Raw genomic sequence first — 19,547 nt, 5'->3', positions numbered from 1 at the left:
TCTCTGCGTTGATCAGATCTCTCACAGTTAGTCAGGCTTTCACCGTGCGTGTTTTTTCTCTTACTTGTTTTTTCCCTACCTTCTCTATCTTCAGATCCACATTGACACAAAAAGTGCCTCTCAGATGTTTGAGCTGATCAAGAAGAGGTTGAAGCACACAGATGCCTATCCCTATTTGTTATCCATCCTCCAGCACTGCTTGCAGATGCCATGTGAGTACATCACAGTTTTCCAGATCAAGGGGTATTGAAGAACTTGGTGAAACTTCGGTGTAGGTACAGGGCCACAGACACACACCACCCTTGTCTTCCATTCAGAACGTGGCAGTGGCTGAGGGACTTGGTATCTTACACTGACTTCATCCAGCAGATTTTTGTCGCAATACTTAAAGCAGCAGCTCGAGTTCTCTGCAGTTGCAAGTAGCTGAAACATTCCAGTTAGTCACTGACAGAGCCTTTAATGATTTTAAATTAGAAGTTTTTAAAAAGAAAGAGCCCTTGTGCTCTAGCTCAGGGAATTCCCAGAAATAGATACCATTTTGAATATTAACAAAATGCACTGAGGAATTTTTCTGGTGAAACAATGCAGTACTGAAAGCTGTTTTGTCACTAGGAAATTCCACAGTAAGTCTTCAGGCTGCTATCTCATGGCAATGCATCAGTGGAGAGCTCCTGAACTTAAACTGAAAATCAGCATTAGCATTTGTTTTCAAGAGAAGTGCTAGGAATCTTCTTGTTAACTGTAAAAAAAAAAAATTCAGTTACGCTTCCAGAGTGTAGCAAGGAGGAAGGGCATCACTAAAGAACTGCCTGCCTTGATCCTGTTAGGTATCAGGTGCTGGTCTTCATTACTTTCAGCCATACTTGAGGAGTCAAACTGAATATGAGGGAAGTTTACAGTGGTGTGCCTTTTCAGAATGTACCAGGGTATGTTCTCATGCACTCATTATATTAAAGTGTTGCTATGCACAAATCCAAGCAGCTGTTTGTCCCACTTGATATTACTCTTCAAGGCAGTACTTGAGCTTTAGGTATCAACTTGGATTTTTGGTTCAATTTCTGTTCTTTCCCTCCACACTTTTTTGGTTATGTTTGTATGAATTTTCCATGCGAGTTCAGTTTCACTGACCTGCAGATAACTGAGCATGCAGATAGAACATCTGATTGTTTATACAGTGCCTGGTCATGATGTTACCTGGGTACCAAAAAAAAAAAATAATCGTGACATCAAGCCCCAGAAAATACTGAGTAACAGCTGTCACAAGGGAATCACTACTGTAGGCGTTTAAAGTGCAAGTTAAAGCTAATCTGCAAAAAGGGTTGCACAGCCTGAATGTGCTTTTTGGGCACAGAGTTGTCCGTGCCTGTTATGTGCTGTTCCAATATGCCAGGTGTTTGTAAATAATCTGTTAGCAACGCTTCAATGTTAAGCTTTGTGTTCTATACCTTAGTGCATACAGAATTGAGATGGAAGGTGGAAAAGAAGTCTGTTGGCAGGTCTGTGCACTTTGGCACGAAAATGGAAGTTCTTATGGGTTGATCTTTTTCCATACAGATAAGAGGAACGGAGGAAACTTCCAGCAGTGGCAGCTGTTGGATAGAATACTCCAACAAATCGTTCTTCAGGATGAACGAGGAGATGATCCGGATATAGCTCCATTGGAAAACTTCAATGTCAAAAATATCATTAAAATGTAAGCAGCGTTATTATTGTTAATTGCTGTTATTCAGGTATAAGTATATGATAAGTATGCAGGTGCTTAGGAAATAAAATATGATATCTGTGGACTTTCTTATTTTAACTTACAGCTTTTCATTGTCTTGTTAGTCTTCTAAATAGTTCCCTTCTAACGATATCTTAACCAGACAGTATTTTCTAGCAAAGTCTTTGCCTTTGGCTTATAATTTCTATTAAATATTAAGAGCAGAAAATAAAAGAGCAGAAAAAGTACCTATGATATTATAACAAGGCTTCCTCGTGTGCCTTTTTAATTTAGAATGTTGGTGAAAGCTTTCATTGATATTAAAAATAATAATAATGATGTGATCATCTCTACTTAGATCTCATTCTTCACTAATGAGCATATAGTTTAGAAAGATTTCAAACAGTGGAAAGCAGCCCCCACCTAGCACACAAAACCTTTTACCTCTTCATAAAGTATCTGCATGCTCTCACCCACAGACTGGCTGAGGGCACTGCCGTTATTTTTTCCCATAGGACGCACCATTTGAGAAGTCTAGCTACATGAGCTGGCTCTCATCTCAACTTCCCTGTTCTCAGTCCTTTTTTAGCCAAACTTTTGGACTCTTCATTCCATCCATCTGCCTCTGCAGGTAATTCATGGTCCATTACCCTTCTGAATTATCCACTGAAAAGAGCATTTTATAGAACATAAGCCTCATATGAAACCAAATTCTCCTGTACTGAAAATCTTACAGTCCCTCCTGTTACAGGCATGAGCCAAAATCAAAACTGTTTTCTCATCATGGAAAAAACACAGTGGTGTTATCTCTTTCTGTCTATCTGAATATCAGACTTCATTGTAGACCTAGTGCCTGATCTTCCCTTTCTACTTGCAAAGCTACTCCTCATTCTGCATATCTAATCAATCCCCAGAATGCCCTGCATATTTTCTGTCAGTAATAGGAAATAGTTTTGCCAGTATGAGATATGAGCATTGCCTTGTTACTGATATACTACCCAACAGATAAGCATCCTCCCTCCTTGTAAGAAAGGAAAAAATAGAACCACAGGGAGTATAAAAAATGATGGCAATATGGTCTTGTATTAAGGATGGGGTAATTTGTAACTCACAGCAGCTATGATTATTTTAGTGACGATTTCTCTCTTTCAAAATAAGTAGACTCGGCGCTTTGAGGACATTACCTGAAGGCAGGAACGTATCAGGATATTTTCCCCAGGCATTTCTTTATCCCTTTTCAGGAGTTCGAGCCATCACATTTATATTAGCTGTTGGCTATAGTAAGGATCAGGATCTGGAACCAGACTGACCACTGGTATGAGCCTGTATAAACATGTACATTCACCAGGTTGCCTTTTGCTGATCACTACACGTAATGGCCACTTGCATTTCAGCCTGGGTAGCTCAGAACAAGTTTAAATAATCTGATTTCATCTTTCAGGCTGGTGAACGAAAATGAAGTGAAGCAGTGGAGGGACCAGGCAGAGAAGTTTCGCAAAGGTGAGTGCATCCTCTGTGCTTGGGTAGGCAAAAGACGTGGCAAGAATTATCCCAATTCAGTCGCAGAGCAGCAGGCAGCAGAGCTGGGCACCACTTTTCCATTCATGGACAAACCCTGCTTAGTTCCCTCCAGTACATTTTGTCTCATGGTGATCAGTTTATATATTTCATAGGATGGGGCTTTCCTCAGTCCTCACATTAAGTCATTTACAGTCAAAGTGAAACTTGGGCATTGCTGTCTTGATCACTGAAGATCACTGTCAAGACAGTCAGACTCTGTTTTCTTTTTCCTAGTCTCATTACACATGCCCAGCTGAATGAACAGATTTGTGAGCTTTATTTCAGCATAACCTGCATCTCTTTGGGGACTGTTTATGAACTTTGTTTCATCAGCCCCACTTGCCTGTTCCCCCTAGATCATGCCGAGCTGATGAGCAGGCTAGAGAAGAAGGAGCGGGAATGTGAGACAAAGACCCAGGAGAAAGATGAAATGATGAAGACACTGAACAAAATGAAGGACAAGCTGCAGAAGGAATCCTTGGAGCTGCGCCAGACCCGGGACCAGATGAACGACCTGGTGGCTCAACTTAATGAGTTCTCGGTATGAGGCTGGGACTCTTCCCATCCTTGTTTAAAGCCTGCTAACTAGTGAATAATGAACAAAAGCACATTATAAGTGAAACACTTTCTATGGTCAGTACAGAGAGAGTCTGTCTAGCCAGCTAAAAACTGGCTAAGAATAGCTAAAAACAGCTAAGAATACTTAGCAACAGCTCAGCTTTGAGGTGAGACCAAAATCCCTGAGCTAATGCTATAGAATAGATAATGCATGAGCTGCTTCATGCTCCATTCCTTCTCCTCAACCACTTTCCTTGCAGGAGCTGATGAGTGTGGCCCTAGCCACACTCTAGCCATAATTTTCACTGGTGATTGGGGTGGGCCTCATTGTTACTTCAGTAGAATAGAGAGAAATCTCCCAGATATGAAAGTAAATTTAGTGAAGAAACAGGATTTCCTTCAAGAGCGTCTGTACTGCCTTGGAATTCTGCAGAAGTGACATTTGCAGCTGCTCCCCTCTGCTCGGTGCTCCTTCTGTCCCAGCAGTGTGCCTGAGCCTCAACTCACTGGGACACAGCCCTGAGAAGTTAGACACTGCAGCAAGCAGATTCATTCCCTCCTCCTCGTTCCCACTTTGCATTAGTAGGGGCCTAATGACAGCTATTCTGTATTTCAAACCCTAAGGTTTAAAACCAGGGAGTTCAAAAGTTCATAAGATTGAACTTTTCTCTTTTTTCATACATAAGGAGAAAATAATACAGTTTGGCTTCTTTTACTAGCTTTCTGTTTTTCTGAGCTATTTATGGTTCCTTTTTTCAAGCTCTTCTCCACAACTTCAAGGGCTTGAAACTTTCTCTTAAATGAAAGCTGAGATTCCTCCCTTTATTGCATGGCTTTGAGTGCAGGAGGCTTTAAAGAAAACATCAAATATTTTGAGACTCGTAATAAAATCACATCAGCTGGCAACATGGAGTTATTGTGCCTTTTAAACTGTTTGCTTTCTTTTTCTGTGTGTTTTTTATTTTCCAGCAAGGGGGCAGCATTTCCTTCCCACCCCCACCACCCCCCCCTCCAGGTGGCCCATTAACTTTGTCCTCTTCTCACATGTCTGAGAACTTGCCCCCGCTGCCACCTCCTCTGCCTTTCTCCAGCTGTCCCCCTCCTCCTGCTCCACCACCACCTCCAGGAGGACCTCCTCCCCCACCAGGAGCACCACCTTTCTTCAGCATGGGGATGCCACCACCTTCAACAACCACCTTCAGCAGCAGTGGCACCAGCTTGAAGAAGAAATCTATCCCGCAGCCTTCACACCCACTGAAATCTTTCAATTGGGCTAAGCTCAGTGAGGTAAGAAATTGCAGTACTTTCAGCAATTAATTTATTTTCTAAGTATAACTCAGTTTTGATTAATGCCATGAAGTGCAAGGTGACAGAAGCGAGTGATATTGTGGCTTTCCTTGGACTGAGGTCAGTAAGAGTCAGTAACTGTCCTGAGGGAGTCTCCCCAGTTCTCCAGCAGTGCAGCGTATCTCCTGTGACAACCGAGGTGCTGGTTAGATGAGCAGCAGTCAGTAGATCTGGGCATGCTATTGGTTAGGCAAAGCTGTAGTGGGACTGGATACATAAGCCAGAGCTGGACATCTCCAGGACTGGTATGTCAGAGTTGCCCTCATGTCAGGGAAAAGGATGGGCAGAGCCAATGTGGACAAAACGTGGTGAAAACCAACTCCAGCCTCCTCTACCCTGGAAAGAGCTGTCACCAAGGAGGGAAAGGTGACCTGTTTCTTCTCACCAGTTGGTCATGGAAGTTGGTCATGCAAAGCTGCCCTTCTCTTTGCATGGTTACAACTCTGTCTCTTAGCGATAAAACTTCAAATTGGTAATAAAAACAGAGGACTTGGATTCTTCTTGTTCTGCTACCTCGCTTCTCTCTCCTTCCCCTCCACTTCTCTCTCTTCCTTCTCTCTTCTTTTTTTTTTTTTCCCCTCCCCTTCCCTTTAGGTCTTAATTTTTTTTAACTGATTTAGAAAGAAAAAAAGTGTCTGTGTTGAGTTTGGATGGCTGCCTAGAAACCCAGGTTCTCTTTTAGACTGAAACTCACCCAGGGCCCAACTTCGGCATTTGGAATGAGTGTCCAGGGACCTCTGGAATGCCACAAGAATTCTCTCTCCCCCTCTCTCCTTTTCTTTAAAATAAAGTGAAGTGAAATATTTGCTGCACCGTCTGTGCTTGTCTGTCAAGGCCACGTGGGGGGTGTGGGAGAGAATGTAAGGACGGGGATTTATTTTCCTTTGCAGAACATGGGACTTAGTGCTCTGAAGAAAAGAAATAATAACTAATATATGTATATATATGAATGTATATGAAAAAGAGAGAGTCACAGGTGTTTCTGTTTAGTGTACAGTAACTGTAGGCTTATCCTGCCCTCTGGTTAGGAGTGAAGGCAGCTGTGCTAATAAAATTGAAGACCTGGGTGGTGAGGTGGGTAAAAGACGCTATTTTGAGGAAGGCAGAATAGTTGGTAAAGGGTCAAAAGAAGGTAGTGGCCTCACTTTGGGGTGTTTGCCAGCGTTAGTGTTTTGACCTAGTAAGGTCTCTGCAAAACTGCAGAGGTTGTGATGCAGACACAGGTGGCTTGCTGTGTTATTTGGGGTGCACTTTGGTATGGAATTATTTAATTCCACTGACTGCTGGAGGAGGCCATACATTTTGGCCATCAGCATCAGTTATCCCAGATTCCCTGCTTCAGTATTGGGTACTTTCTTTCTGCTCAGTGGATATGAATCCTCTGAATGCACAGTCAGTCACAGTCACAGGCGGGTTGAATGGCCTCATCTTGCCTTTTGTTATCATTGCAGCACTTCTGTGGTCTCCTGAACTGTCAAAGTAGCCATACATGAATGAATGAAGACTCACAACAAGCATACTGGCTTAGAGCAGCGTATCTTGAGTTTTTGAGCATGGGAAACTGAGGCCTGGAAGTGTGCATAGTATTATTGTGGCTTGTGGTAGTGTTTAACTTCCAATTTTCATGAACACAAGTTTTCCCCACAAAAACATTTTGAAGAAAAATACCTCTGACACCATGTATGTTTTTCTTTTTTAAAAGACCGGTCTAGATAGCAAAGAGCACAGGCATGTCTGCAGCACACAACACAGCAAGGTGCGGTGACACAGCGTTGGAAACAGAGCTGTAAAAAAATTTAGGGCTGCAGCCCGGTCAAATATGTTACTCAGCTCTTGGGTATCTCTGCAAAATGTTTAGACTATTCTTCTCAAAGCAGTTAGTACAGTGTCTCTCTCATAAACTTTAAGTGTGAAGACAATGCCAGGACTGAGGCAGCCCACATGAGAGCCAACCCCTTTCTCTCCATGCAGCCTGCCTCAAGGGAGTGAGAGGAAGCCAACAGAGCCCAAGAGGAGAGTGGACGGGGCTGGCCCAGAGGGATTTGTCTGCACTAGACTTTTTCAGTAGTGGAACCAAGGCAGTTCTTCAGGGCACTTCATACAGACACCTTTTTTCCCCATTGCTGATACTGTCTTTGGAAGGAAAGAACTGAGCTGTTGGGTGCTAGGACAATGATCAAATATATTAAAACTCTTAGCAGTTGACAACAACAGATGGTCCACAGTTCCCATGGGCACCACGAGAAAAGGTTTGACTGGAAAGTGTTCATGCTTCTAACAAGGAAACTCCGACGACCCGCTAATTTCCTTTGAGAATTAAAGATTTTGTACTAACTTTGATGTGAGCTGACAATCAGTAGCAAAGCTATTTAGATGCGTGGATGGGCTGAGTTCTGGTGAAACCCTTCCACACCACAGCTCCATTCATACAGCACTGTAGCATTGTCTGTGAATTCCATTCATACGGCACTATAGTAGTGCTGGTGCCAAGGATCTCTGTTTTTTAAGAAAAAGATATTGCAATGTAACCACTGTAACATCCTGGAAAGATTCCTTTCTTTGTTTCTGGACAGCGAGTGGAGTTTGCTCTCCCACTTTGAATTTTACACAACACCCAAGGTCAAGCAGGGACCACACATTCATGGTTAATCCAAACCATGGAGTAGTTTGAAGCACACTGGAAGAATGGCTTAATGTGATTACCTCTTTAATAAATATAAACGTATCGATTTGAAGTTACCAGAGTGAATCAAACCAGCCTTCAACTATGCTGCTTGTTATGCTGCTGGAGAAGAAGCTTCTTGATAAGAGCCAGACTGGTAATGATGCTAGTCAATGATCTGAAATGGGCTTTCTTTAGCCAGCCCTAAAACAGACCAGGGTGAAATAATCTCAGAAGAAAGGTGTTTGTTCTACATACTGTATATGGTTGAAAAAAAAAAAAAAACAAACACCAACAAAAAACCAAAAAACAAATACCAACCTTCCCTTCCCCCCTTCAGAACATAACATAAAAATAAAATGTTCGATTTGACACTGATTTTTTTTTTTTAATGTTTCTGTGATGTTATTGATGATTCTGATAAATTTATTCCTAAAAGCAGCCTGAGGGTCATGGCAAACAATGATGCAGGACTGCTGCCAGAGATTCAAAATTAATGGAAAGATTTCTACAAAGTCCCAGTGTGAAGCTACTCATAACAGCCTTGGTGGTGCCTAGTCCTACAGTGAGATAAAACAGCTGTCTCAATTAACAAACATGTCAGAAATACAATTTGCTCAAAGTGGATTTTTCTTACACTGAGGAAAGGATCTGATATCAAGAGAGAAATCTTAAAAATGCACTTTGTTCATATCCCTTATTCAGATTCATAATGGAATTGTGAATCCACTTGTTGGATAAGGAAATGGCTGGATGGTTGAATTCTAAGAGTTGTGGTTAAGAGCTTGATGTCTGAGTGGTGACCAGTGACTGTGAGGTTATTAAGGCATGATGGACTTTTGTGGCTTGCCAGAGTATCACTATTTATCTTTCAGGGTAAATAAAATCATCTGTTAGATGGAGCACAGAACAGTTTTATATGATTTGATGCTCCATGAAACACTCTCATTCTCTAGTCCTGGTGGGTCTCTCAGCAAATTGAGCTTCATTACAAAGGGGGAATGACACAACTGCAGCAGCTACAGTGAGAAAATTGTTAAACGCAACACACCAAAAACTGAGCTTGATGGACCAAATGCCTTGTCAATACTTGTTCTGATAATAAGATGTTTTGTTACCTAGTATGTGCTACCAGTTTGGTAGAGGATGCTGGGAAATGTAGTTCATAGAATTTGCCTCTCAAAGGCGGCTAAAACTGCAAATCAAAGGAACTACAGATCTCAGAAGATTTGTAGAATGAATGAATGAATAAATAAATAAATTAGGGGAGAAAAGCATTTTTTTCTTTTTTTCTTTTTTTTTTCTTTTTTTCTTTCTTTTTCTTTTTTTTCTTTTTTTTCCTTTTTTTTTTTTTCTTTAAGGAGGGAGAAAAAAGTAAAGAAGAAATAAATAATTTATTCTTAAATTCTTATTTAGGGGCCATAAATATTTTTTGTGGTGCTGAGGGAATCATTTATCAGAGCAACCACATTGTGCAAGTCTGTTCCTCTTAAAATGCTCGGTCTCTCTGGCTGATGACAAGAAACTATCAGCCAGTTAATCCATAACTGAGTAGCAAGAGCCCAGTGTAGGAAATTATCTGGCAGCAACATGAAATTTTCAAGGGCAGAGCTTATGGTAGAAATAGAAGGGACACCCCATTGCAAGTGTTTTGTGTAACAAAGGTTTATACCTCTGCCTGCTGTGACTGGATTAGCCCTTTTGGTACTAAAATTGGGTTGCTTGGGTCAAAGTTCTGTTTGTGCACACCATTGCAATGGGTGCTGCTTTGGAATTTGTCTTTCTGCTACAAGTATCATACAAACCACCCTGTGCAGGACCAGATTCAAACTGGGTCTTAAAATGGATCTGAATTGAAATTGAGAATCATTCACGATTCCTTGGATTGTTTTTCTGGGAAAGTATGGACAAGAACTACTCTCTGTAACCCCCTTGTGAGTCTCAGAACTGCCTGTTCTGGCACCTCTGCAATTCATTTGGATGAGCATGTTCTGAAGGATGTTTTCAGTGTTCATGCTATTTGTGGAGAAACTTCCCTCCTGTGAGAATTTTGTCAGCCAGACAGGTAGATGGGCAAGACTGTCATGAGTAGCAGTCTCTTGAGTCACATCTAGCCTTCTGCCAAATACAGCATACAGCTTTTTGGCATCCTCGGGGCTCTGTCCCAATGGTGACTCTAAGGACTGCTCCTAAAATCATGTCCACTGGCTCCTGTCAAGAAATATTCTTCCATTTCAGTGTTTGATGAGACAATCTGAAATAGCAAGGAACTGCTCTGCTGTTCAAGTACATCCCTCAGGATTTATAATTCAAGGTTTATAAAGCCAGCCTGGAAATTGAATGAAAATGAACGCTCTGCCTGGATGCTTCTGGCTGAGATTGGCAGTAGAGTCCAAGGTTAGGATAAAATGAAAATTAACTTTGTCTCCTATTCCTTTGGCTGAGATGAGCCTCCCAAGCTGGTTTGTCATTTTACAGTCACAGAGTCATGATAGTTTTCCGACTATAGAAAGAGGAGCCACACTGATTGCAAGGAGTGATACGATGATACTGGTGAGCTTGTTCAGGGATGGGTGCTGTTCTCATCTAGAATATGCTCTCACTGTAAATAGCACTGCAGACACCTCTCCTTGCCCTCAGGCACTCACAGGCTGTCTCTGGAGGGAGGGTGTTGGTTTTCCTCCACAGTGTCTGCCCTGCCAGGAATTTCCTCCAGAACACTTTACACTTTTACTTCCCCTCATTTCATCCTCCCATCAGGTGTTTTTCCTTGCTCCTTGAGCCTTGTGGCTTAGCACTTTTCCCTCATTCCTTTGATGACTGTGAATGGGAAGTAGAGCCTGCTCCTAATTAGTTCTGATAATGAAGTGTTAACGCACTTTTCTGTGTAGGTACAAGTCAGGTACTTCAGAGCTGTAGCCTGTATGAGGGTTTCATTGCTTTTGCTTGCTGTGCTTGGCTTTCTCTGCATCGGTGTTCTGCTGGCTCTTCATCTCCTAGGCTTTGCTTAGGTCTCTTTACAATCCCTTCTATCCATTTCCTTTTTCTTTTAATCAGCACCTTCCTTATTTTTCCAGTTAATAAAGTACAATAAATGTACACTTCATTAACTAAATGAACTGAAAGATAGTGTTGTCAGGTATGAAGAGCAAGTTTTCCTTTTGTGAAAGCTTAATTGCCCAAAGCAACATTCACCTTAACAGTCAGTAGGAAGGAGAAGGTAATTCAGTCTTTGTGTCCTCTCCGCCAGTGAGGACATCTATCCTGAAAAAGTCAGCAGGAGACCTCAAGGCCTTCTCCTAGTTTAGGATAACTGCTGATTAGCTAATTCATGTACTACAAGAACTTATTTGGTCCAGGGTTGGTGGACAGCAAAGTTGGAGGAGTCTGTGCCTGTCTCCCTCAATCCTAATCATCTGCCAGGCAGCTAGGATCCTTGGCATTCAGGATAATTTATCACAAGGTTGTGAACATTTCTGGTGAGTGTGGATGATGCTCTTCCAGAGACCTGGGTATAGTTTATTTCTATCTGAGTCAACAAAGAGCTCATGTAGACAGGGGAGATCAGTTATACTTCAAAGACTCTCAGGGCCTGAAAAGTAAAATAAAAAAAAAAAATATCTTGAACTGCTTTCATAGATGGGCAGAATGAAAACCACACAACCTTTGGGGTTTACAATAGAACCTGGCTAAATTTGCAGAAGGGAAGATGTGTCTGGGGTTTGTCATCCATCAGGGCCCTTCCTAAGCATTTTCCTCATGATGGTAACGCTTCTTTCAGCATGACCACAGTCACTGTGTCAGACGGACGCCCACTCTTGAAAGGAAACGTACTGTGGGATCACAGATATTGCTTGAGATGCGGTCTGCTAGTCTTGGAATGTGCCCTTTCATAAGAGGGTTGCTGTGATGACAAATACAAATTACTCAGTATGTTTAAAAAAACCAAAGAAACCCCCAAACCTACTTTTTTTCTCCTTTGACTCTTGAAACAAAGCATGGCCTCTAAAACGACAGCAGTAGTACGTAGGAATATGGCCAGTGAGCAGGAGAGAATGATCTGTCCAAATGGGATTGGATGTTTTTAGCTAAAAGCTTTTGCTACCTGATTAAAATATGACCTTTTTTTTTTTTTTTTTTTCAGGAGAGGATCCATGGTACAATCTGGAATGAGATTGATGATTTAAAGGCATTCAAGGTGCTGGATCTAGAAGATTTTGAAAAGATGTTCTCCGCATATCAGAGACACCAGGTAGGAATGAACTCTTCCATACCTTGTCTTGAATTTCTGGAGGAGGAAAGAACACATGGGCCCTTGTCCACCTGCAGTCAGGCTGCATCCTTTGCTGCTCTGCCATTGTTCAAAAAATCACAAGACCAAAAGAAGTGGGGAGGACATATAGGGCAGAGCATAACCTTCTGTTATCAGCATACTTTGTGCGGATGGGCAGCTCTTGGAGACAACAGCTCCCAGCAGGTGATGCTTTCTTTGATCTCAATGGCCACTGGCTTCCAAAAGCTCCTAAGCTTTACATTCATGCGTGATATCTATCTTTCTATCTCTCACATTCATCCAGAGAAAAAGTCTGTAGTTGTCTGAGTACTGGGCAAGGTGACTGAATTAGCTGATTTTTGCTTTGTCTATTTTTTCTTAAACAGCCAACTGACGCAACTGGCTAGATGACAAAAACTGTCTGAATTACAGATTATAACACAAACAGCATACTTTAAAATCAGCCATTTATTAGCATGTCTTTTTTTCCCTCCTCTTTTTCTTGGAAAGCCAGTCACTTTCAATCTGTCTGCCTCCACTGAATGAGATTTAGCAGGAGAGAGATTGTACTTGCACTTCCTGAACTTCCCCAGCTTTCCTTTGCTTTGGAATATGTTTGGAGAAATTCTGTCTTTTGTACTCTGCAGAACTGGATCTTTGCTCTGGAGTTTTAGGAAAAGACATAGATGTGATTGCCACAAGCAGGCTTTATGATTAAGGCTTACAGTGATAATGGTTACTTCATTGTCATTATGATTAACTTAGTACCTTAAAATTAACAAACAACCCCCTTGCCTTTGGATTTTCCAGCTGTTCCTTTCTCTCATTTTCCTGTCTAATCCCATTAATATAATAATAAATCTTCAGATTTACTAACTCATAGCCACCTAGATAAGCATCCCAATTTGAACTGTGGAGAATGTGATGTTACCCGTTGCATGATGAGATTTCATTTCTTGTTCTGCTCCTGCAAGTAGCTGTTGCTGTTTCAGTGGGTCCCTCTCTCTTTCTGTGAATCCCATTCCCTGAAAAAAGAAATTAGTTCATAAAGGGGAAGAAAGGCACATGGAACTTCAGTGCTGTTACAAGGTTGAATTTAGACCCTGTGCCAAAAAAGCTTAGCTATGGTGGTGAGCTCCCAGTTGTCTTGCAAGTAGCCTGTCTGACTGTCACCTGTGCACAGGAATAGCCATTGCAGCATCGAGGTGTCATTCCAATGTTTCAGGTGCAAATATCACAGCTTCCTCATTAGAAATAACCTTGCAAAGGCTTGCTTCCTTTGGGCTCCAAAATCCAAAGCCAAAGCTGTCCTGATCTGCCGACTCCTGGAATCATAATATTTATGGCTGTGTTACCAACCACTGAAAAGCAGCCTGGCCTATTCAACCATAAACTAACCTGACCCCTACCCCTGCCCACTGGAATGGAGCCATCATCACAGAGTGACCTCCATTGGTCTCAGAACAGTTCTCTCCCAACCTCATTAAACACACTTTATGACAGTGGCTCCAGACACTAGAGTGTCACTTATGTAAGCTACTTGTATTTTTATGTGGTTTAGGAGCATTGTGTGCTTCCAGCTTTCATTGAGGGGTTTCTGTTGGATTTTTTTTCCTTTAAATATTCCATTGTTATTACTTTACGTGATACTTTCTTTTTCATCCATACTCACTCCAGTGTGAACTGGATTCCAATCAACAAGTCCTCATCAATTTTTTTTTTCTTTTTTTTTTTTTTTTTCTTTTTAAAGACCAGGCAACCAAAACTGCTTTTGAATCAAAATCTTATGAGAACTTTTCCAGTTGATTCACACTTAGTCTTTTCTCTTCTTTTATTTTTGGAAATATTCCACTCTGGCCAAGTATGTGTTTATACTGGGTTTGTGACTTTTAAACGTCGTCCAAATGTCTTTAAAGAAAAATGTCAATGCAAAGCCCTGCTCTTTTGCATCTGAAATGTTGAATGAGTACAGATAAAGACATTTCTTTCTTTGCTGTTATTAACATGATCAGTTTCTCATTTACATTAAACAGTTTTCCTTTCTTCTTCATTTTTTTAATGACAAAGGGTCTCTTCTCCTTTCTCAAGTCCAGTGTATTGTTTTTGGTGGCTATGAAGGAAACAGAATTGTCTGGTGCACAGAATGCTGGATCAAGAATTCTTACACTTGTCTTTTGACCTTGCTCCAATCTTACTGTGTAATATTGACCTTTTGATTCCACATATCTGTTGTTTTCCTGGAGTATGGAATATGTTGTGAAATAGTTGGATTCTGTCACCCAGTAGTGCTGTAAGACTTCTTTGGTGGTTACTGAGTGCTTTCAAAATACTTGGCTATAAGTTGCTTTTTTCAACATGCTGTTGAAAAAGGTTTTTATTAATAATGGCAAACTGTGCCCATGCTTTAGGAGAGGAGAACTGACCCTCAAGTTTTACTCTTGGAAGTTCTTTCAGTAAGGCTCTGGACTACATTTGTAAAGGTATTTAAGCATTATCCTTGTTAATGCTTCAAGAGCTAAGAGATTTATTCTTTGGAGACTGAATTTATTATTTTCAGAAAAGACCTAGAACTCTTAGTTCTGCAACATCTGCTGATTTAAAATATACAAAGAAATGCTGAAATACCTTTGAACCATCTGGGCCAGTATTATTTGCTAAGCATTTTATTCTCTTAGAAAATAGTGTGTGTCTAAATTCAGCTGCCTTGTTAAACTTGGTATCTTTCTCTGTGACTAATTTTTGGCATGTTTTCTTCTTCGTTATTTGCGGCTGCTGCCTGCATAGGACCTGCTAACTAACCCCTCCTCCTGCAAGCAGGTGAGTATCATTGTCTGCCTCCCAATCCCCTTGCAGTGTGTGGGAAGGTAAAGTCCTGCGCTGTGCTGTTATGGGGACAGAACTCATCTCATGCTACTCTTTCATATGCCCTTGCACCTCTGCTTTCTGGATGAGGAAGGTGGTACAAAAAATTCCTTTAGTTGGTGAGAGGAGGTAGTTCCTGTTCTTTCACTAGCTATAACCCCACTGTGGTTTCTACTGGTGTCTGTAGTCCCCTTTTTGATGTTCCTGAAGAAAAAGACCAGGGAAAACATAGAATGTGAACGTGAGCTCTTCCTTAACCAAAGCAATAGTCTCTCTTGTGGAGAACAAAAGGAACTTTCAAGACACCTTCACTCCCACTGTTTCCACCTGTGGTCCATATGCTTTGGATATTACTGAAGTCTCCAGGTTTACTCACCAGCCACAGACCTTCTTATAAAGAAAATCTTTCTGTAGAACCAGAAGGCACTTTGGTTGGGCAGAACGATTTGTGCCAGCTGAGAAGAAAAAAGATTAGGCTGAAGGAAAGCATACTTCATTTCAGACTGCTGAAACCCTCAGAACATTCAGTGAAATACTGAAATGGTGTTTAGAAGTAGAGATACCAGACTGCCTGCAGGTCTTCAAACTGGCTGCCTCTCAGTTTATTCATCCTCTTAAGTGAAATTCTTGGCAACATGTTTGGGAAGAGCAGTGCTCTCAAGATGGTTGTTCAGATGTCCTCACAAGTGTCTCTGGTGGCTTCAGAAGAAAGCAGTCCTCACCATGAGTGCTCAGGAAATTGTATCTGGAAAGTCTGGTCAGGACCTCTGCCACAGGATGAGGCTAATACATGGCTCTGGGCCATTTACTGGCTATCATCGTGGTAGCATGCATCATGAAACATGTCTATATGTTAGAAATAGTTCCCTAAAGCATTTATAATTATTTGAACCTAGGGTGCTGCCCTGATACCAGACCACATGTTCTGCAGCTAACCAAAATCAAACTGTATTTGAAATATGGCAGCAATATGATGAAGGCATTCCACATGTCTAGTCATCCCAGCACTGAAATTTTGCTTGGTTTTTGAATTTTTAATTAAAATCTCAAATCTGAAATGCTCTTTGAAGCTGATAACATAATGTTATCCCAGATGGAAATTTGGTAAGTAATGATGGGATAAAACTTAAGGGTCTTGTCTGTCAGGCTGACAACAGCTCCAACTATTCTTGCTTTTTGTTTGGCCTATCTCACAAAAGCTAGTCACTACTGCCCCCTTGCTCCTCTTTTTTCATGTCTAAGAAAATGCAGATAGTCCATACACAATCTGTTTTCCTTCAGTTAAGCTTGCAATCTGGCTTCAGTAAAACCTGAGTCTTCATCTGCTTTTGCTTACGCACAACTCTGAGTATCTATAAATATCTCTCTCCTTAATATGAGTTGAAGAGAATATATTTTTAGATGAGGCTAGCCCACTCCTTCTGACCAGGGAGTGGACCACATCTGAATAGTTCAAGTTGTTCATCTGTGTTGAACCTTGCGGGCTTGGGAATTGGAAACGGGATGGAGACTATTATATCAATCCCTGTTGCACAGCCTTAGGGGAAGCCATCTAAACCTCCACCCCACACACACAGTCAAACCCTGAAACAATTTGGTTTTCTTCCTTGGGATGGGTGCTGATTAACACTAGCCAGGTGTGCTTGTCTGCAAACATTAGCTAGTGAGGGACAGTGAAGCTTTTAAACCAAAAGCACAGGCCATCAAGGGCTTTTCTTACCTTCAAAGGCTGCCTGTCTCCCCATTCTCCTATCTTCCTCCCCACAAGATGAGGAAACTCATGAAAACTTTGATGTCTCTACATGCCAGATTATAGTGGGTGTGCCCTGCTTTTTGGTATTGTTAGTTATTCTCTCAGAAATAAAAAACTTGCCCAATGCTCAATTTTCCCTTTTCTTTGGAAATGCTGTTTGATGTTATGAAGTAACATTGCAATTTTTTTCTGCCAAGCCTAGCCACTTCGGGCACATCCAGCAGAACTATTGGGTGTGTGTCCTCAGCTGGTTCATTGTACCTGTTTATAAACACTACTCAGCATTGGTGGTGGCTCACTGCAGCACGTATGGATGTGGCTGTAGGAATCATTTATATACCGGGCGCAACAGCTCATGTAACAACAATCAGCTCATTGTAGCTGATTGTACTAAGAACTCAAATGATAGCTAGCAGTGTGAATCTATGATTTACAGTTAACTCTCAAATTTCTGGGTGTCAAAATCTCTTTGTTGTGCTGATATAAGTAAGCCCTGAGCTGCAGAACCTTGACTCCTGGGACTGAATTCCGGGAAGCACCACTGTATGCTTGTCATGATCTTACATCTTCCCCTGGATATCTGCTGTTGACCAGTCTCAGGGACAGGATACCACAGTAGAGGGACGTTTTTATCTGACTCAGCATACTTACTATTATGTCCTAAGAAATAAATCACATTACTAATTTGATGGGTTCATTCAAAGCTAGATTATACTGGTAAATCTCAAAATAGCAAGGCATGACAATATGGATATCATGGAAAGGCATTTTTGAAGAGGTTCCAGCAGCAGTTAGCTGGGAAAATAAAACCTGTCCAGTTTCCAATTCCATCTTCTCTGTTGGTAACTAGAGAGCTATTATCCAGGATTAACACCTTTTATCATTACCTCTACTTCCCGTTAAGGAATGGTGTTAAAAGATAATCAAAGTAACTACAGAAAGCCAGTCTCTGGAAGTGAAACAAAGCTCATGGCTCTGGTGCATAGGCAAGACAAGGAGACAGAGATTTCTGGGCTGTCAGCCTGGGTTTGCAAATAGTTTATTTCTGTGTACTGTGACAAACGCTTTGGATGGGGATTTTCCAGGCTTTTTCCAGGTGATAAGTTCAGCAACAGGGATATACAGAGAACTTTGAAAACCGGCAGTTTCTATAGGATTAAAGGTGTAAATTAATTTGAAAAAGAGAGGCTGGTTCACATGTAGATGTCAATGATTTAGTAAGATATATTTAGTAAGATAAGTGTCATCTTGCAGTTTGTATCTCTCATATAATATGTATTAGACTGGTCCAGTGGCAGCATTAAGAGATGATGGAAGGATTTTTCCTGATTGTGCTCCAGCCTTTCAAGAATAGTGTATCACCTCCAGGAGGTATCTGCTGAAGGATATGCTGTGACAACAGTGGGTGTTACCATAATGTGTGCAATTTCCCTGTCATGCCAGTTTTGCATAATAACGTAATAATAATTACATACTTGTTGGTAGAGTGTGATCAATAGGTCAGAATCAGGTCCGGTATTTGGAAGCAATGATGATCTTATAGGTGGTAATGAATGACTTCTGTTTGTCTAGAAATACAGGACCTTCCTACATGTTTTCTGCCCTTCCTGTTTCTGTTTCTCACCATGTGGGTGGATTTTCTCAGACTGGGATGAGAAATCCAGATTGGGATTTCTTCATTACAGTCAGTTAAGTCTATCAGTCTTGGGTGAGAAATATGATACTGATTGTTTTCCCCTCCCCTTTTGAATTACATGCAGAAAGAGATGGGTTCAACAGAAGACCTTTACCTCTCCACACGAAAGGTGAAAGAGCTCTCTGTGATTGATGGCCGGAGGGCGCAGAATTGTGTCATTCTCCTTTCCAAGTAAGTGTGCTGATCCTTAATTCACAGGGTATCCTGTGGTCAATGTAGAGGCAAGAGGGGGTGGAGTTAAGCAAAAGGGCATGCTTCTTTTCTCAGCTAGACCTGCTGTCTAATACCAGCAGAACTTCAGAGAAACCTCTCCTCCTGTGTCATAAAAGCACATCTCTCTGAAGTGTTAGCTCGCTTAATAAACGTGCACACACACATTTTCTGCATTACATAAACATACACACCAAAATGTTTTTGAAGACTCATCACCAGAAAACTGTCAGTACTCACAGGCAGATGAAAGCAGCTCATTGGCAGTGCTTGCACTTCACTCTGTGTTCCCCATGCTATGTGTATGTGTCTCTATGTTTTTTTCTAAATGTTGCTCTGAGCATCTCCCTGGAACTACAGCAGAGCTGAGAGTGGTGCTTATCTTTGTTATTTTTGACTCTTGGTGAGAACAGTTAATGTAAAAAGAGATATTCAAGAATTAAATCTTCTATTTGTAAATTAGATTTTGGAATACAGGAGTTGCCTGCTCCTGAAATTACTCTAATGCCTTCAAATGCTGTGACATCAGGTCCCTTAATATTCTTTTCATGCCTTTCTACCAACATGAGTACTGGGCTGGGTGTCTGTCACCAAACATCAGATTTGTGCAGACAGTGATCCACCTGAGAAAGTTGCCTTTCCTGCCAGCGGAGGGACAGCAGGGCTGGAGACAGATCCTGGGAAAGCTGTTGGCAGTATTGAGCAATGAAACCGTTTCATTGATCAGTAGAAAGTGTGGGTTCATATGGATGTGATTGCTTGTCTGCTCTAGCAAACAAGCAGTTAAAAAAGTTGCAGCCAGACCACCAGGACTGGAGTGAGTTCTTTCCATTGCTCCCACGGAGACTCTCATTATGCTACTTATGTGGCATTAGCCTCCATGTCAGCAGGACCCCCACCATCCAAACCAGCGATGAGGGAAGG

General features: G+C 41.4%; 1 protein-coding gene across 5 annotated transcripts in view; it reads left to right on the top strand.

The window, feature by feature from the left end:
- DAAM2 (dishevelled associated activator of morphogenesis 2) overlaps nt 1-19,547 on the top strand; it is a 217,830-nt gene that overhangs the window by 162,189 nt on the left and 36,094 nt on the right. For 4 of the 5 annotated variants that reach the window (XM_014950957.1, XM_014950954.1, XM_014950956.1 and 1 more), the window contains 8 exons: nt 95-212; nt 1,555-1,693; nt 3,144-3,202; nt 3,619-3,803; nt 4,790-5,107; nt 11,974-12,081; nt 14,887-14,919; nt 18,478-18,584. In XM_014950957.1, the coding sequence (XP_014806443.1) occupies nt 95-212; nt 1,555-1,693; nt 3,144-3,202; nt 3,619-3,803; nt 4,790-5,107; nt 11,974-12,081; nt 14,887-14,919; nt 18,478-18,584 (1,067 nt within the window). The remainder of the gene's footprint in view (nt 1-94; nt 213-1,554; nt 1,694-3,143; nt 3,203-3,618; nt 3,804-4,789; nt 5,108-11,973; nt 12,082-14,886; nt 14,920-18,477; nt 18,585-19,547) is intronic. The other variant, XM_014950958.1, reaches the window with a different exon arrangement.

The sequence above is a fragment of the Calidris pugnax genome, unplaced genomic scaffold, assembly GCF_001431845.1.
Source record: "Calidris pugnax isolate Ruff unplaced genomic scaffold, ASM143184v1 scaffold24, whole genome shotgun sequence".
Classification (NCBI taxonomy): Eukaryota; Metazoa; Chordata; class Aves; order Charadriiformes; family Scolopacidae; genus Calidris; species Calidris pugnax.
Note: the sequence above shows the minus strand (reverse complement) of the source record. Positions and strands in the feature narration are given on the sequence as shown.